The 18,959-nt window shown below is 37.5% G+C and overlaps 2 protein-coding genes across 6 annotated transcripts in view; both read left to right on the top strand.

The window, feature by feature from the left end:
• The window catches only part of LOC141796576 (alpha-1,3-mannosyl-glycoprotein 4-beta-N-acetylglucosaminyltransferase C-like), a 78,579-nt gene extending 72,859 nt beyond the window's left edge, over positions 1-5,720 (top strand). For 3 of the 5 annotated variants that reach the window (XM_074677781.1, XM_074677779.1, XM_074677780.1), the window contains exons 3-5: positions 3,883-4,025; positions 4,115-4,258; positions 4,337-5,720. In XM_074677781.1, the coding sequence (XP_074533882.1) occupies positions 3,883-4,025; positions 4,115-4,258; positions 4,337-5,502 (1,453 nt within the window). In that variant the 3' untranslated portion in view covers positions 5,503-5,720. Of the gene's footprint in view, positions 1-3,882; positions 4,026-4,110; positions 4,259-4,336 lie in introns of all 5 variants that reach the window. The other 2 variants (XM_074677782.1, XM_074677783.1) reach the window with 1 other exon arrangement.
• Positions 5,721-9,217: 3,497 nt separating this feature from the next.
• Positions 9,218-14,034, top strand: LOC141796967 (interferon-induced transmembrane protein 5-like). Its single transcript, XM_074678319.1, has 2 exons — positions 9,218-9,712; positions 13,680-14,034. The coding sequence occupies exons 1-2, from the start codon at positions 9,506-9,508 to the stop codon at positions 13,899-13,901; spliced, it is 429 nt and encodes a 142-aa protein (XP_074534420.1). The 5' UTR covers positions 9,218-9,505; the 3' UTR covers positions 13,902-14,034.
• The last annotated feature ends 4,925 nt before the right edge of the window (positions 14,035-18,959 follow it).

The raw sequence follows: 18,959 nt of genomic DNA, 5'->3' as shown, positions 1-18,959 counted from the left end.
TATAAATAAGGTCCAGGTGTCAAAAAAACGGAGTTGCCCTTTAAGTTCAAACAACAACTTTTGTGGTTCAAATTATGTTGAATTGACTTAACTCAGTCAAAGCTACAAGATGACTTGAGTGAGTTAAGCTGAATCAACAAATTACTTTTTACAGTGTGTTATATATGTAAATTAAAGTGATATAAGTGAATCCAAAGGAAAGCATGCACAGGAATATAAATTATGAGGAATATATAGATTACAACAACTGTACAAATAAAACCATGAGATACCAAAAGATAAGAATTCTCTCTTTAACTGCAAAGAAAAAAATAACGTTGCTTTAATTTATTAGTTTCTGTTTTTATCCATGAAACCAGAAGTCGCAGCTTCCTGAGAGCATGAATACAGATGATTCTCCAGAAGCTGAGATAAAAATCTGACGCCAAAGCTCCTTAAGCCGAGCTCCATCCTCTCCTCAAACCTGAAGATCACTTCACTGATCTGAAGCAGAGCCGCTCGGCGCGAGGAGAGGAGGTTTTAAAAGTTTCCCTCCATCACGACGTGGAGCTGGTTTTGGTTTGAAGGACTTTGGAAAAGTTAAGAAAAGAAAAAAACTTGTGGAAAGCAACAGCAGTCAGCTCCTGTTTTTAAAGCAGTTCAGCCTCTGAACATAATTGGCCCTCCAGCTGTTGGTGTAGCTGTTTATTACACATCATAAAAACACTAACGGCCTCAGAAAGAGCGTTTTTTTTCTGGATATCAAACTCACTGACTTTCACTGCTATCACTGATAAATACCTGGTTAATTTCCCCTCAGTGAGGACTTTAAATTGATAAAACAGGAAGGTTAGTGGCTGGGATAAATCTCCTCTCCGTCCTCTTCTGGAGACTCTCCTCTTAAACGTGCTCCAGTGAAGATAAGTGCTCCTGAGGGACGTGGGAGATGTTTTAGTGCTGCCGCTCATTAGTATTCTCCTCTACCTGTTATTATTTCTCTGGCTCTAATCTGAAATGACTTCAGTGGTAGAAATAAGCTCACACACACACACACACACACAGAGAGGCTGATAATTTGCTGTGGAAAAACAACAACTTGGCAGAGAAGCATTGTAAACAAAAGCAAATAGACCCAACAAATGGTGCTTATTTATTCATAGACGCACCTTCATTTCCATATAAATATCCGTGACCTATGGGAGGCTTGTTTGTTGTTTACATTCAGTCTGAGAGAGCAAACAAAATCTAATTTCTTTTCAGTATTCTCCTGCAGAGACGGCATGTGGCCATTATTTTGCCTTGTTAGATTTTCTTTCATCGCCTCCGTATCTGATTTCACAGGCCGCCGTCTCCAGTAATGGAGTTCCTGAGTGTGTGTGTGTGTGTGTGTGTGTGTAGAGGTGTGTTTTGTGAGCACTTTCATAATATTGACTCACAGCTGTCATTGAGTTTCCACTTACTCTCAGGTGTCGCCGTGGAGAAACACAAAATGGCTCGCTCCTCTCGCTCCTCTCGCTCCTCTGGCAGATGGCAGACGTTTCCCCCTAAAATGGAACTGGAGCGATGAATAACGCGCTGAATAATAAGTTGTTTATTGAGTTATTGGGCCCAGCGGCAGGCGTGCCGGCCTGAGCAGAAATTGTCCTTGTCACTGGGGAGCTCTGCCGTTTCTCACATCCAAGGCGGCGGCAGCAGCAGCGGCGGCGGCGTTCTTGTGTTACGCAACATCAGAATTGGGGAGAGCATCATGGGACCAGTTGTTTTTTTTAGATGAGGTGCCAAATAGGACAGAAAGTGAGTGGAGTTATTCTGGAGCTGTCAGCAGTTTGAGTAAACACGGCGATGAACTGGAGCTGTTTGAGTTCAGATAAAGCAGCTGCACAGACGACTTCAGCTCCTCCTGTGAGCGACCAGATTAACGACCACGATCAGCTGTTATCAGTCTGTTTAAACCAATGAGAAACAACAGGATGAGACTCTGGTTTGTGTCTGTTAGAGCCAATGACCACATCTGTCTTCATGACTTCTCCATCGTAACCGAGTTAAGATGAACCTCATCCAGATTCAGGATCCAGACCTCAGGACTGCACAGATCAACACACCAGCGCACTGTCCACGTCATCAAAAATACACATAGCTTTTTTAGCAGCGATTGGCTCCATTCATTCAGACAAGTTATTGTTCTTCAAACACTAACTCAGAGCTGTCAACAGTTTAAAACTGTCTGTGTGTCAAAACATTAACGAGCTACGGGTGTTTTGGAGCAAAGAGTGACTGTGCTAACTTGGGGACTCTCAGCTGAACATGTCAGTGATAAACGGCTGATATGTCACCAGTTAAGAAAACACATTTTATACTCACAGTAAAACTATGGTTTATTATCAAACTATAAACCAGTCTAATTTCAAAAAGGTGCAAAAACTTCCAAAAATCCCCCAAATTTTGAAATTTCATACAAATGCAAAAATATTTTAAAAATGTAATTTAAAAAAATTTGCTTTTTTTTTATTGTAAAAATTAAAAAGTGGAATTACAATAATTTGCTTAAAATTTGCAGAAATTCAAAAAATTTGACTATGCAAAAAAAATTGTTAAAAAAAATTGTAATTTCAAAATATGTTCTAAATTAAAAAAAAATTAAACAAATTGTGAAATAAAAAAAAAAATTAAAAGATTTGCTAAATTAAGGAGAAACCATAAAAATTTTAAGTATGCAAAAATTTCATCAAAAAAGATTTTTTTTATAAATTTCAAAAAATGTTCTAAATTCTTTTTTTTTAATGTAAAAATTAAACAAATTGTGAAATTTAAAATAAAGAATTTCAAAAGATTTGCTAAAATTTGCAGAAATATTAAAAATCTTGAATACAAATTGTGAAATTAAAAATGGAATTTAAAATATTTGCTTTAATATGCAGAAATTCTAAAAATTTTGAATATGCAAAAATCTCAACAAAAAAATTGATATTTTTAATACATTTAAAAAAAATTGCTTAATTTTCAAAAAAATGTTAAAATTAAACAAACTGAAATTTAAAAAATTGAATTTAAAAGTTTTCCTTAAATTTGCAGAAATGTAAAAATTTTGAATATATAAAAAATTTAAACCAAAAATTGTTCTTTTTTTCAAATTTGAAAAAAAGGCAAAAATTGAAATTTTAAAAATTAGCAAAAAGTTTTTTGAAATGTCAAAAATCTAAAAAAACAAAAAAAGATTGAAAGCTTTATTTACAGATGGGATGAAGATTTAGTTCAACTTATGTTAACGCAGGATTTTATTTAGTGTCAGTGTCTTTAATCATCAATACCCTCTGGGAGAAAAATAACTATTCTTTATTTCAATAATATTTTTTTAAACCTACAAGGAGCCACTGCAAAGGAGTCAAAGGCCACATGAGGGTCCAGAGCCACAGGTTGAACACCCTTGGTCTGGTCTGTTGAAAGTAGCAATGTCTCACCAGCTTTAAAGATGTTTCTCATGTCAGACTGTCTCATTCTTTCCAGTTTTTCATGACTATACATGACAGAAATGATTAAAACAACAAAAACCTGTCAACAGTGGGTTATTGGGATGTATGGGGAGTTAAAAACAACAATAATGAAGACAGAACCAAACTAAAAACCATGATAAGATCTGCAGCACCTCAGACAGAGGGCTTTCAAAGAGCCAGTCTGACACACATAAAGAGTTTTATCATGAAAAGCTTAGAAAAATCTTTCAGAGGGACGACTCAGAGCCTGGAAATGAGCGTAATACCCCCTCTTTAATTTCCAATTGTCTCATTAGAATATCATTTCAGCCCTGAGTCAGTCTTTAAGCACCTTTCACAGTGATTCAGGTATTAGATATGCAGACGTGAACACGCTGTCCCTCATTCACCATCACTGTCTCTGTGTCTGCAGCGAGCGTCGTGATCTCCAGGCTGATGTGGAAACCTTCAGACAAGATGCGCTGTTTCAGGAAACGCTCCATGCTGCCCTTCCTCGGCTTCCTCATCACCTTCCTGCTCTTCTTCAACCTCTACATGGACGACGGATACGTGCTGGTGAGGCTCCTCTCCTCCCACAGATCTCTGCGATCATGGTCTTTGATTTTTTTCTTGTTGGTTTATCGTGTTTTTGTGATTTCAGGAAGCTGAGAAACGTCAGCTGGGAGAGACGCTGATGCACCCGTCAAACTCTGACAGATACGTGCACACGTTCAGAGATCTGTCCAATTTCTCTGGGACGATCAACGTGACGTACCGATACCTCGCTGGGATTCCTCTGCCACGCAAAAGTATGTGAAGTTAATTAACGTATTTAACCAGGAACACGCGGCGTTTGGTTTGATGACGCTGTGACTCTCTGTTCACAGAGTACCTGACCATCGGACTGTCGTCTGTCAAGAGGAAAAAGGGAAACTACCTCCTGGAGACGATCAAATCCATCTTTGACCAGTCCAGCTACGAGGAACTCAAAGAGATCGTGGTCGTGGTCCACCTGGCAGACTTTGACCTGGTCTGGTGTGAAAACCTGGTCCAGGAAATCAGCAGGAAGTTCGCTCATCACATCATAGCCGGACGCCTCCTGGTGATCCACACTCCAGAGGAGTACTACCCGTCTCTGGACGGGCTGAAAAGGAACTATAATGACCCAGAGGATCGGGTCCGTTTCCGCTCCAAGCAGAATGTGGACTACGCCTTCCTCCTGAACTTCTGCACCAACCTGTCCCACTTCTACATGATGCTGGAGGACGACGTGCGCTGCTCCAGGAACTTCCTGACGGCGCTGAAGAAGGTGATAACCTCCAGAGACGGGTCCTACTGGGTGATGCTGGAGTTCTCCAAACTGGGCTACATCGGGAAGCTGTACCACTCCAGAGACCTGCCCCGCCTGGCTCACTTCCTGCTCATGTTCTACCAGGAGATGCCCTGCGACTGGCTCCTGATCCACTTCAGGGGTCTGCTGGCCCAGAAGGACGTGATCCGCTTCAAACCCTCTCTGTTCCAGCACATGGGCTACTACTCCTCCTACAAAGGAGCCGAGAACAAGCTGAAGGACGACGACTTCGAGGAGGACTCCATCGACATCCCCGACAACCCTCCCGCCACGCTTTACACCAACATCAACGTCTTCGAGAACTACGACGCCACCAAGGCGTACAGCTCCGTGGACGAGTACTTCTGGGGGAAGCCTCCCGTCACCGGAGACTTCTACCTCATCATCTTCAACCAGTCCACCAAAATCAGCAGGATTAAGATCGTGACCGGCACAGAGGACAGACAGACGGACATCCTCCACCACGGGGCTCTGGAGGTGGGACAGAAGTCTGTGGAGACCAAACAGGGACGTCAGTGTTTGTCTTACATCACTCTAGGAGAGTTTAAAGGAGGCAGCATCGAGGTGAACAAAGTGGACCACAAGATCGGCTTCGACATCGAGTGTGTGCGGGTAGTCGTCACAGCCAGTCAGAAAGAGTGGCTCATCATCAGGACTATCAGTCTATGGACCACACAGCCCGTCAGCCAGTTTATAAAGTAAAGACGTTTTTTAATGACCTCATGCTCGGACTCTTCGGATGTTATGAGTTCTTTTTGAACTACTTCTGTGTTTCTGGGATTCAAAGCGATCCATATTTTCTTGGGTTGTTTGAGGATCTGCTGCAAGGTTGAAATGTGATGCATTAAAATGACCAAAATGTAAAAGAGTGAAGCCTTTATACTCGTGTTCTTTTTCCTAAACTCAACGTCTCATCTTTTATCTCATCAGATATGACATAAAACTCTCCCTACAAGGCTGCTTTATGCTTTTGTTTTGGGCCAGAGGAGTCAGACCAAAGCTCAGCCTCACCGTCTTCATGTCCTTTGCTGCCACCCAGTGGCTGAAAGACAGAATTACATCCTGATAAATCACTAAATTAACCATGCATGCTCTTAAATGACACAGTCTTTAGTTTAATTCTTTTTTAACATTGTTTGAAAATGTATAAAGTGACATTATTTAAAGACCCGCTGGTTTTCAGGACGTCAGGATTCTGCTGGAGCAAGAAAAAACATCTGGCACACCCACTCACTGCCACAAACAGACCGAGCGTGGGCTCATCCTGCAGCTATACGATGCCTTTGTGTCCTCCTTGGATAGTTGACCTCCAGGCCGTGGTGAACTGAAGCTTTGTGCCTCCTCTCAGAGCGAAGCGTGGGTGAATAAGGTAGAAGAAGTCTTTATACTCGAGTAAAAACAGGCTGTTCCTTTGACTTTCTCACAAACTCAACCTGAAACCTTTAAAAAAAAAAGTTAGGACGCCCCTGTTTTCAAGAGTTTAAACTTTCCTCCTGATAGCTTTCAGAGCCCTTCCATACAGGTGGTACCACACAAAGTGCTGCATACAAAGAGAAAATAATCATAATAAAATCAAATTAAGCACACAATATTACAGAAGCATAATTTATTCACTTGAAGAAAAAACAATACAACTCAGGTTCTCTGATTAATATTTTTTTATTGGTTTGTTTTTTGTTACAATTATTTCTGTTTTTATGAGTAATTTTTTTGTGGTGATTAATTTTGTTTTTCTGATTAATTGTTTTTTTATGGTTTGTTTTTTGTTATAATTATTTCTGTTTTTATGAGTAATTTTTTTGTGGTAATAATTTTGTTTTTCTGATTAATATTTTTTTTTATTGGTTTGTTTTTTGTTATAATTATTTCTGTTTTTATGAGGTTTTTTTTTCTGATTTCAGATAACTTTTTTCCTGTTTTTCGAAGGATTTTTTTCCTGAAGTATCGAGATACTTAGAAATCCTACGAGAGCCTCAACCTGCTGTTTTTCGTGGTGTTTTTTTCCTCCTGTTTTTAGGAGTAATTTTTTTTATCTCGATACTTCAGGAAAAAATTACTCAGAAAAACAGGAAGAAAGTAGTCTAAAAACAGAAAAAAATTACTACAATATTGATAATAATTAAATATTTTTTTCTTGTATCATTTTTTGTTATGATTATTTTATTGGGTTTTTTTGTCATAATTATTTCTGTTTTTATGAGTAACTTTTGTGGTAATTAATTTTGTTTTTCTGATTTATATTCTTTTATTGGTTTGTTTTTTGTTATAATTATTTCTGTTTTTATGAGTAATTTTTTGTGGTAATTAATTTTGTTTTTCTGATTGATATATAAATATATATTTGGTTTGTTTTTGTTATAATTGTTTATGTTTTTATGAGTAATTTTTTGTGGTAATTAATTTTGTTTTCTGATTAATATTTTTTTTATTGGTTTGTTTTTTGTTATAATTATTTCTGTTTTTATGAATAATTTTTTTTCTGTCTTCAGATTACTTTTTTCCTGTTTTTATGAGTAATTTTTTCCTGAAGTATCAAGATACTTAGAAATCCCAACTTAGAAAAGAACCTCAACCTGCTGTTTTTCATGGTAATTTTTTCCTCCTGTTATAAGGAGTAATTTTTTATCTCGATACTTCAGGACAAAATTACTCAGAAAAACAGGAAAAAAGTAATCTGAAAACAGAAAAAAAATTACTACAATATCAATAATAACTAAATATTTTTTTGTTGGTTTATTTATTTATTTAGAATACTTAAACAGTCACTTTCACAAATGTCAGTATGATTAAAACATGTAGAAAAAAATGTAAAAACATTAATGAAGCCTTTGCATGTTTGCAAGTAAAGCCCCGGACTGACAGTGTATTTATCTGAGAACATGTATGAAGTGGTGGGTGTAAGGGGACCTAAAAACAATTTTATCTCCTTAAGGCACAAACTTTGGGAACCACTCTTCCAGAAAGATAATATGGAAAATAATCTCTCTAGGGCAGAACAACCCTTCGTGCGGTCCTTTTAACACCGGGGGACCGGAAGCTCCGATGGTAGGCTACTGTCTTCCTTAGGATTGATCAAGAACAACATTTTGTAACGGTTGTAACCAAAACAGGTACAACTGAAACAAAATTGGCCGTATTAAAAATAAACAAAAAACATCTTTCCTCGTCATTTTTAATGAATTAAACAGTTTTGACGTGAGTTTCTGTATTAGTTATATAACCTCTCGCGAGACCCAATCGTACACAAGCAGCAGAGTGGCGCAGCGGAAGCGTGCTGGGCCCATAACCCAGAGGTCGATGGATCGAAACCATCCTCTGCTAAGTGTTTTTTTCTTTCAAAGGATTATTTTAGTTCGCGTTTCCGTTGAATCTCGAGTTCACATCTGTACCAATGTTTAATGTTTCGGCTCAAAAAGCCAGAAGCGAATGTTTATTCATTTGGAAGCGAGTACATCCTCTCTGTTTCTGCCTCTTTAAACCAAAGCCTCGTTTCCTTTTCATCGTAATCAGCTGTATTAAATTTTCACCAGCGTTCAAGCTGAGCAGATTCTGTAGGTTTTACTTTATTTCAACTATTCTTTAGCCTAAAAATGTATAAATGGCGTTTCTAACAACGCGGTGAATGTAGAGGATCCACAGAGCTGCGTTCAGATAAATCAGTGAACAGCCAGCAGAGGGCGCTGTTGTTCCATTTGTCAGGTAAATGAATAATAACTGGGACATTTTTCCTTTCTGCCATGAATGTTTACTTAATTAATTGATAATAATAAACAACAACACAGGTGTAAACTGTTCACATGAGGACTAAATGTTATTTAATTTTCCAAGGTGGAATTCTGATTCTGAAAGCATTTTGTATAAAGTGAGCACGCTGTATGTATTGAATAGTTTAACTCACTCTTTAGTTTCATATCAGTTAACATTTTTTTTTAACTTATCATTAAAAATCAAGGCTTTCTGCTCATTTTTGTTACATTTTTTTTACTCTGAGTTTCACCCTAAAGTCTGTGCAGAATCAATAAACCTTCCCTTAGTTTTGTGCAGACTACAAATATTATTACTCTCATCAAAATAAACATTTTACAAAATGTTTAAAAAAGGTGTTAAAAATATTAATAAAGTTTCACAGAATGCTTCTGAAAAGTTAATTTTGTTCAGTTTAGAAGATTTGACTGAAAGAAAGATTGAAATTTGGGGAAAATGAAAGAGCACATTCAGTATAGGTTGGCAAACGTTTACTTTGGATAGCAGCTAGCAAAGTGAAAACAAAGCCAAACTGAATATTTGGTGTTGATGAGACAAACTCAGCAATTTAAACTATCACTTAAGGGCATAAAAAAAGAAAATAAGTATTTTATTTCAAACTTTCATTGTTATTTAAAGGGGCAGTGAGGAGCTAGAGTGATCTGGAAAAAGTTTCTCTTCTAGATTTACCCCCATGCCAGTGTTTACTTCCAGCGCTGAAGCGATGTAGAAACCTGAAGTGATGTTTCAGCTGCTCTGCCTCCCTCTCTGCATCTTTCTGTTCCTGCGTCTCTATTTCCGTCCTCCGTCCTCCTGACCACATAATGACAGAGCTGCAGTTTGAAGCGCCCTGCCCAGGCCTCCTCCCTGTTCACGGCCTTTATAAACCTCTCACAGAGAGTGGGGGGGGCACTTCATCCCAGAGGCAGACAGAGCACACAGCATCCTCTCCCAGCTCACCATGGATAACCATTCCTACAACTTCCCCTCAGACTGCACCCCGCTCACCAACTGCAAGTCCGCCAGGAAACCGGCCGGGTCCACCGTGGTCAACATGGGCAACGCCGGGAAGAGTCCCCCCAAAGACTACCTGGTCTGGTCTCTGTGCAACACCCTGTACGTCAACTTCTGCTGCCTGGGGTTCATGGCGCTCATCTACTCCATCAAGGTCAGACATTCAGCTCCTTTATCACTCGTTTTTAACCAATGACGGGACAGAAACTTCCTCAGCTCACAGAAAAACACAGGGAGACTGATCAGTGTTAGAGTCCTCTCTGCTCTGCAGGACGAGCCGATGAGAAAAGGGCCAAAAATAAACCATTTCACCCTAAATCAGTGACTGATCAAATGATTTATTAAAGCTGCCGTCTGTGGCTTTTAGGAGGTTTCGTTTTGGAAAAGTAGAAACACTGGTGGCGTAAAAATTTTGAGGTTGAATCGAATTAGAAAACAATTCCCATCTTGTGACTGAACCACAGAGAAAACAACTCCACGATTAAAAACGGCAGAAATTCACCACAAGTGGGCGAGCTGGTGGGGCACGCCGTGGTCAACGCCACACTCAGAAATAAAGCTCCAAGGAGTGACGAGATCTGACTCAACAAAGACAAAAAAAGGAAGCAACCAAAGCTGTACAGGTGTGTCATGATCAGGGGTCTGCAACCTTTACTTTTATAGGAGCCATTTTTCCTCAGCTCACCTGGATTAAAGTCATTCAGGAGACACAAAATCTATTTTATCTTCACAATAGAGACAAAAAAGTGGATAAAATTCAAGTTAAATCGAGTAAATTACTATCTAATCAAGAGTTTTTTTTTTAAATATATATATATTTTTTTTTTTATTGACTTGTACATGTAATGTCTTAGTTTAAAAAAAAATTGCAAATTTCAAGAAATTAAGAAAATGCATTTTTTTTTAATTGTTGAAATTTTAAAGAATTTGCAAAGATGTTGAAAATTTTTGAATAATAAAATTTGCTAAAATTTGCAAAGATTTTTAAAAAATTATGAAACATTAACAACTTGCATTTTTTTAAAACAAAAGTTGATAAATTTGCAAAAACTCAACAGTTCGCAAAAACTTCCAAAAATGTAAAAATTATCTTCAAAAACTTTCAAAAGCTAATAATTTTTATAATTTTCATAAATTTGCAAAAAAGTGAAATTTCATAAATTCTCGAAACTCAAAAAAGTCAAATTTGAAAAGTTTTTAAAATTTCTTTAAAAATTTTTAACTTAACATTTTACAAACTTTGAAATTTTGGTAATTTTTCCAAAAATATGAACTTTTGAAAATTTCAATCATTGAAAAAATGTAAAAATGTAAAAAAAAAAAAAAAAAAAAAAGTTAAAAAATACCTACAAAAGTAAAACAAATCACGATTTTTTTAATTAAAAAAACATAAATTAATTCAAAATTTCATAAATTTGCAAAATATTAAAAGGATTCTGAAGGATTAAGTGGATGTGATAACATAGATCAATACTATTGCTTAACTCATTCTTTTTTTTTTTTTTTGCTCATGTCTTGCCACATATCAATCATGTTTACTAAGCAGCACGTTGTCAGTGAAATGAATCCACCCACAGAATTAAAATGTGTATTTTCTTCCAGATTTGTCTCTTTGTAGGTTTAATTTTTTTTAAATAATTATCTTAATAATATTTTTTAAAGCTACAATGACTCACTGTAAAAGAGTCAAAGGGCCACATGAGGCTCCAGAGCCACAGGTTGAAGACCCTTGATCATGAGTTTCACAGAGTGTAGTGATCTGTGAGGGACAGTCCAGCTCCATCATGGTCCTGCTGGTCCTGTATCTGTCCTGGACTGGATGGCAGCTCTGCAGGAAGCTGCTGCGCCCGTCACCACAGGAATGAGTCTGTGGAGGAAGAAGAACGCAAACGCTGAAGTTTCACAGTAACAATAAAAACAAAGACTCAAAAATACTTCATACATCCCAGAGGGGTCTGTCTTTACAGCCGAGCTCGGACACAATAAGTGAAAAACATCAGAGGAGAAAAAGAAAAAGTACTAAAAAATTATGAACAAATACTGAATAAAAAAACTCAGATTGCGGTTGACCTCGTTTTGGGAGTTTATGGGAAAATATCTCACTCCCATTTTCTTCCTTTTGCTTTATGAAACTCTGCTTTGAAGCTTTTTAAGATCCAACACAGCAAACAGTAAATCCTCACAGACGCTGTTGCATCATCTGCATAAAGATGAGTCTGCTGAACAGAGAGGAAACAACGTTAGAAACACACAGAGCAGCTCAAACAGAGTTTCCTGAAACCTCCCCACAGAAAGAGCGTGTGCTCTCTGTTTTACATCTTTCATCCGCCCGCTCAGGGCGCAGCTCCCAAATTAAAGACGGTGACCGGCTGCTCGTCTCAGAGGTTAAAAACAGAATAATTGACGTCCTCTGAAGGGCGAGTGCTCCTGAAATTAGAGAGTGGAGAGGGGACGGCTCGGCCTGACTGGATCCAAAATACACAGACAGGAGCTGCTGAAGGATCTGGAAGCTCTCCGCCCTCCTACGGCTTCAGTCGAGGAAAACATAATGAGAGGAGGAGAAAACGAGCTGTAAACACACGGACAGAGAGAACAAGAGCGTTTACACTGAGCTCTGTTTGACCTCCAACATCAGGAGTCTGAAACTTTACTTTTCCCTCAGCTCAGCTGGATTAAAGTCATTCAGGAGACACTAAATCTACTTTATTTTCACAGTAAAGACATTAAGTGGATACAATTCTAAACATGATAAAAAATCTAGTGAATGAAAATATACACAAGAAGGTTTTTGTCTTCATAAAGCTGTACATGTCAAATCTTAGCTTTTTATTTTTAATTAATTTGCCATTTTTTTAATGAAAATTTGTGATTTAATATACTTCACAAACTTTATTGAATTTTAATAGGTTGCAACAAAAAAAAAGAAAGAAATTTGATACTTTTAAAATAAGAAAAATGCCAAAAATTTCCTAAATAAAAAAAATATTTCAAAAATTTGTTTTTTTTTTCAAAGGAATAGAATTTAAATAAATTGTACAAAAAATGCAAGAAATGAAAAAAAATGAAATTGATAAAAATTATGAATTGTGCTTACTCTTCCTGAAAATATTTTCCATAATTTGAAAAAATGCCAAGAAAAAAAAAATGCAAAATCTGAAAAAAAAAAAAAATCTGGAAACTTTTCAAATCAATTCGTTTTTTTTGTTAAAAAAAATGTGAAACCTTAGTTTTCTAATAAATTTGCAATTTCTTTAGAAAAATGTAAAATTTTTAATTTCCTATTTACACAAATTTGTAAACGTAGTGAAATTTTAACAAGTTGCAACCTTAAGGAAAAAAAAGGAAGACACTTAATACTTTCAAAATAATAATAATAAAAAAATCCTAAAATTGCATTAAAATAAAAAAAAATTATTTATTTTCAATGGATTGGAATTTGAATATTTGTTTTAAAAAAATTACATCAATTCAAAAAAATTGAATTGAATTGTATTGTTATCAAATGTTTGGATTCTTTTGAGATTTTTGCATGTTTTTATTTATTGACTTTTTTTTTTAATTGTTTTTTTAGTGAATTTTTTTAACAAATGATTTGAATTCCATTCCTTTAAAAAAAGCAATTTTTAAAAATTTTATGCAAATGCAGGAAATTTTGGCTATTTGTTATATATTTTGAAAGTATTAAATTTCTTTTTTTTTTTTAGTTTGCAACTTATATACATTTCATAAAGTTTGCATATTTGTAAAATACATGAAATTACAAATTTTTCCTTTTTTTTAATGGCAAATTTATCAAAAATAAAAAACTAAGATATCACATGTTCAATTTTATAAACACCAAAAAGTTTTTGTTTTGATAATTATTCACCAGATTTTAATCATGTTAAGAATTTTACACATTTTTTTTTTACCTCCATTGTGAAGATAAAGCAGATTTTGTGTCTCTGAATGACTGTAATCCAGGTGAGCTGAGGAAAAATGGCTTCTTTGATAGTGAAGGTTGCAGACCCCTGGTTTAGCATGTTGAGATAATCTGGTTTAGGAGAAAAAACGGTTTATACTCCAGCTTCTCATCCTGATCATGTGTCTCTGTGTCTCTGTGTCTCTGTGTCTGTGTGAAGGCCCGGGACCAGAAGACTCAGGGGAACCTCCAGCTGGCCCAGGAGTGCTCGGATAAAGCCAAGTGGTACAACATCCTGGCGGCCGGCTGGAACCTGCTGATCCCCCTGCTGGCCGTGGTCCTCCTGGTCCTCCTGCTGGTCCACCTGGGGACGTCTCAGGGATCCTTCGACTTCCTGGGAGAGGACGGCTTCCAAAACTTCATGAAGCTCTTCAGCTGGTAGAGAGCGGGCAGAGACGGAGAGACGCTGGTCTGGAGTCGGCTGAGGGGCACGAACAGGGACGGGTTTAGACCGGGCTCAGGGTTTGATGGTATTTATTCTTATATTTATGAGGAATAGAAATCTGGATGGCGGCTGAAACGATCAGACGGAGCAGTCTGAAACAACCCTTTGACTCTCACTTCCTTTTCCTCTTTCAGATGTTCTGGTTTTAAATCTGTTTCCATATATTTTTGTCATTATTCGTGTGTTTTTATTGTGTCCAGATTATCCTAATCCTGACCTCTGAGTGAGATTAATAAAGCAGATACTGTTCATTCAGTCAGGGGTCGTCTCTAAATGTGTGTGAGCTCCTGCTCCGGGCTCTGCCCTCAGTTTATTTCTGTCCCTGGAGGCTGGAGTCTGAGGTCAGGGCTCTTAAAACCCGGGCTGTGATCCTCCTGCTGGACCAGCTCTACACTGATCCACCCTCAGCTGGGACGCTCGGAGACCACAGCCATGCCGAGGCCCGGTGTTTGTTTCCACAACATGTTTCATCCATTATTGTTCGTACGTGCTCAGAAACAGTCCTCACACCCCGACCTGAGTCATCTGATTTAAAGAGAAGACGTTTCACACTTTTCTTTGTTCGTTTAAAACCAGATCACGGTGGTGTCAGAGGTTTATTTTCAGAAACTCAGGAACCAGCTTCCAGCTAAATGAAGAAACCACCGGCCTCCTCTCTGTTTTTGTCTCTGCCTGTTTTCCCCTGACAAAAACGACAACACTGCAAAAACTAGAATCTGGGCACGACTTTTTTCATCTTATTTTGATTGAAAAATTACTTTTATAGACTCAACATGAGCTGATTTCACTTGATAAAACCGTAAAAATGTCTGTTTTTAAGAAATTAAGAGACAAAAATGACACCTGCACTGCAAAAAAATGAAATCTCATCAAGTGTTTTTGTCTTATTTTAAGTAAAAATTGTCTTGTTACACTTGATATGAGCCACATTCAACTGGTCAATCCAGATTTTTTTTCAGTTGTTAAGAGACAAAAATTAGGTCTAAATTGCTTTAACAAGTTTAAAAAAAAAAAAAAAAAAAAAAAAATTTGCTTGAAACTACAAAAATGTCTTAATACAAGAAACTTTTTTTGATGTTGAATGTGGCCCATATTAAGTGTAATAAGACAATTTAACTTTAAAAAAAGAAGAAAAAAAACACTTGATAAGATTTTATTTTTTGTAGTGTGAATATAAAAATATGTACGTGTCAAGTTTCTTGAAATAAGAATAATATCAGCATAAAAAGAAATAAAACAAGCACATTTTTCTTTTACCATATCCACAGATTTCAGTGGTTATTTTGGTCTTCAAATTATCTTGAAAACATTTTTTTTCTGGACCCATCAGGTGAATGTGGCTCAGATTAAAGACTAATCCCAATTCCAACCCTTAAGACCCATTAATGCTCAACGTTACATACGGATATGGATACGGAAACTGATACGGATACGGATACGTAGTCTTCTGTCCTTGTGTTTTGTCCGTATTTCTGCACGTTTCCACGAAGCTTACAGATACAGACCACACAGAGCAGTACCACTGGAAACCATGGGGGGCAGTGTTGCTGTTACTACCTGATACGTAGCTTTAGTGACACATAAAGAAAAAATAACAATGGAGGAACTTTCACTGCCTCCGTTTTTATCTTTTATGCAAGAACTTCATCAGTAAAACTCCTCCACAGTCGCCATGTTTGTTTTTGAGTTTGTTGCTATCATAGACATTTGTCTCTGAGCTGCTCCCCCTGGTGGTTGTATTGGTTAACAGCAATGCCAAAGTAAATGTGACGGTAACATCGTTTGAAAAGGATGGAGACATTTTCGTACGTAAAGGGAGGAGAAACTGGCCTTTAGTCTGTAGTTTTGCGTGTTCTCAACTAGTGAAGGGGTGTCCCAATTCTCCGTAGGGTGAAGGGCAACAAAAGCCACGTTCCCACCAAGCAGACCAGTTCGGTTCGTCTCAGTACTGCGCGCATTTGTTGACGTTTCCACTGACTTATCCCAGGACAGATCCCCAAATAACCGAGATGAGCCGTACCACTTTTTTGGGATCCTTCAGTATGGGTGCCAGACTGAACCGATCCGCTCTCGGAAGGTGGAGCTACAACACTGTAGACCGTCGATTGGTCGAAAGAATCGTCACTTCCTGGTGGCTCACAGACTTCTCTGAAACGAAGTTTGATTGTTCTTTGTATCAAAGAGCTACATGCTAATCACAGAGAGGACGAAATGCTGCATTTCTTCATCGTTGCTCTTTGTTTACAGTGTCACGTTTTTCTTCTTCGTTGGATTTATTAGCGGGGTAAGCTGCTATGGCGTCGCGCTATTGTTTAAAAGCTGGGGCTTTCAGCATCCAGCTTACACACCGCCTACCACGAGAGGGCACAGTTTGCTGTGGAAACACAGACAGGATCAGACTTAACTGTACCAAACAGAGCCAAACCGTACTGAACCGAACCGGACTGCTTGATGGAAACGCGGCTAAAGGCAAACCAGGACCTCACCTGGAACTAAGGGGATTGACAAATTTCTCATGATATGGATTTTTTTTTTTAGATATCCAAACTTTTGCTCCTCCACGTAAATATCAGCCATGTTTGAATTGTTGGTTGTGTTTTAAAATTGCCTTAACAATCTAGCTAACACTGCTATAGCTACAGCTAATAATAGCTACACCTGCGTTTCATGAATGATTGGACAGCTAAGCTGCGTTCGCTGCACAAGCTATGATAAAGTAACGTTACAGTATTCAGAAGCTACATGATAAAGCTTCTGAATAATGTAAGGTTAGCTTAGCGTTAGCTTTTCCTAGCTCTTCGCCCTAATCTGACCTCAGTTTATCATCACTTTGTAAAAACATGTTCGCTTTTGAAGAGAAGAAACAGATAGAAAACAAAGAAAAGCCTAAAAGTTTTTCTTTCCAGAGAGCTTGTGAAAAATATGGTTGAAAAACTCATAAATTCATGATCCAGGACAAATCTTTGAGACTGGATGAGATGTGGGACAGAGAAGCTTGTTCTTCAGTGTAATAACAGAGAGAAACATGAACTATTTATGGGATTAAAACATACCGCTCCTTAAAAGTTCCTCCCTAAAGGTTCCTCCCTCCGTCAGAGACGGAGCAGAGAGAAATAAAACCAGAAAGACCTAAACTGTAAATAAACACACCCACCCTGATGCTCTAACCCTGTTCCTGCTCCTTGTCCCTGGTCTTTGATGACCTGGGTGTCCCGCTCCTCTGGACCTCCCACCTCCTGCTCCTCCTTCATGTTAGCAGCGTCTCCTTCGCTGGCAGCGTTATTTATATCCATCCAAATCACAGCCTTCTGCTACGACTTTCTATTCTGCTCCTGTGGTCGAGGAGAAACGCTCACAGATGTCTGAGCGTGAAGAGGAGAATTACAGGGTGGGAGCCTGCAGGGCACAGGGAGGGGGCGCCAACAGGGGGCGCTCTGCCTCTGGGCTGGAGGAGGACGGGGACGTCGTGCAGGACGAACACAAACTCTGAACCTCCATGTTTCACAGTAAGATGAACCTCGAAGTGTTTGACAGAATAATAACAGAGTGGGAAAAACAGAAACACACTGAAAGCTCTGAGTTCTGTATCTGCAGAGCTGAGAGTGACCAGCAGGTGGTGCTGTGGTGCAGGAGGGAGGCTTATGAAGCATGGGGAGCAGTCTTGGTGAGGTTTGCTGGATGTAAAGAGGTCAAGAGGAAAGTTTAATGTGATCCTTTTTCATTTTTTATTTAAATCAAGAGGAGGTTGTGATCCTGAGTTTAAGCACAGAAAATCAAGATGTAACTGCTCAGCTGACTTCAAATGTTTTGGTTTCCTAGACAATAAATAAATAAATAAATAAAATAAAATAAATAAATAAATACATAAATGGGGACATGTTTGAGTCGAAGCAACAAGAACATATTTTGAGATAACGTTTGAAAAACCCAGAAATAATAATAATAATGATAATAATAATAATAATAATAATAATAATAATAATAATATTGGGGGAAAAAAACATTTTCAATATTCATGAGCTGACCACTAATTTTAAATTTTTACAGAAGAGTTTTGGTATTTAAATGAATCCTTGATGAGAGTGTTTCATTATAGTGTTGAGTTAAATGTTCTTACAGGTGAGGGTTAAGTTACCAAACAGTCAAAATACAGCTTGCGTTTCAATTTCAAAGTTAAAACTTAATAAAATTTCATTATTTGTATTTATTGTTTTGTAGTTTAATTAACAATATTTCTGCACTTAACCCCTTACTGCCTGAATTAATTAACAGTTATAAAAATAGACTGTTTTATGTGTTTTTTCATTCTTACAGATGTTAAATCAAGTGGAGAGTTATAACTAAGTTATCTAAAGACAGAAGAAGTTGATCCCCTCACAAATATACTGAGACATAGTGGATCTGATAGGATCTTTGGTTTGTGTAGACTATGAATCAATAGGTAATAATGAGATAAAAAGTTCATTTCAGCTGCACCAAGACCTAACAGGCATCAAGGGGTTAATGTTTAAATTAACGAAATTAAATATAATTCCAGGGCTGGATCCAAAGTTTATAAACGTTCGGCTCATACGTGACTTCCGGTTCCGCCTTCGTTCACGTAAACGAGAGGGAGTTTGAATCATTTTTCATTTCAAATATTTATTAAAATTTTCCTCGACAGTCATTATTGTTTTTAGGATTTTTGATTTACATGTGCTGTGTTTCTTTAGTTTTTCCTGCTTTAAATATGATTTTTTTTTTGTCTCGTGAAAATGGCGGGAAGACGCTTGGACCAAACCCCATTCAAAAAAGTGTTGATTTACGATTAATCGTTTCCGTCAGAAGAACGATTGTTTTAGTGATTGTTTTCTCATTATTTGTGATCATTTTAAAGGTCTAACATTTTTTTTACTTCTGTATAATAACTTTACAAAAGAGTATAGTTTCTAATGGTTATTTAGGGTCAGTTCAAACGGACGATGCCTCTGAATCAGATTAACCATAATCTGCTGG

This window comes from Halichoeres trimaculatus, unplaced genomic scaffold (genome assembly GCF_033239565.1).
Source record: "Halichoeres trimaculatus isolate MK-OKI-2021-1 unplaced genomic scaffold, fHalTri1.1 fHalTri1_scaffold_10, whole genome shotgun sequence".
In the NCBI taxonomy this organism is placed as follows: domain Eukaryota; kingdom Metazoa; phylum Chordata; class Actinopteri; order Labriformes; family Labridae; genus Halichoeres; species Halichoeres trimaculatus.
The sequence above is the reverse complement of the archived record's forward strand: the minus strand, read 5'-3'. Positions and strand labels throughout refer to the sequence as shown.

Bases quoted from the DNA above. Each gene is read 5' to 3' on its own strand.
- LOC141796967 (XM_074678319.1), top strand. From the start codon at position 9,506: ATGGATAACCATTCCTACAACTTCCCCTCAGACTGCACCCCGCTCACC. The intron at 9,713-13,679 runs GTCAGACATTCA...GTCTGTGTGAAG, and splicing joins CGCTCATCTACTCCATCAAG to GCCCGGGACCAGAAGACTCA.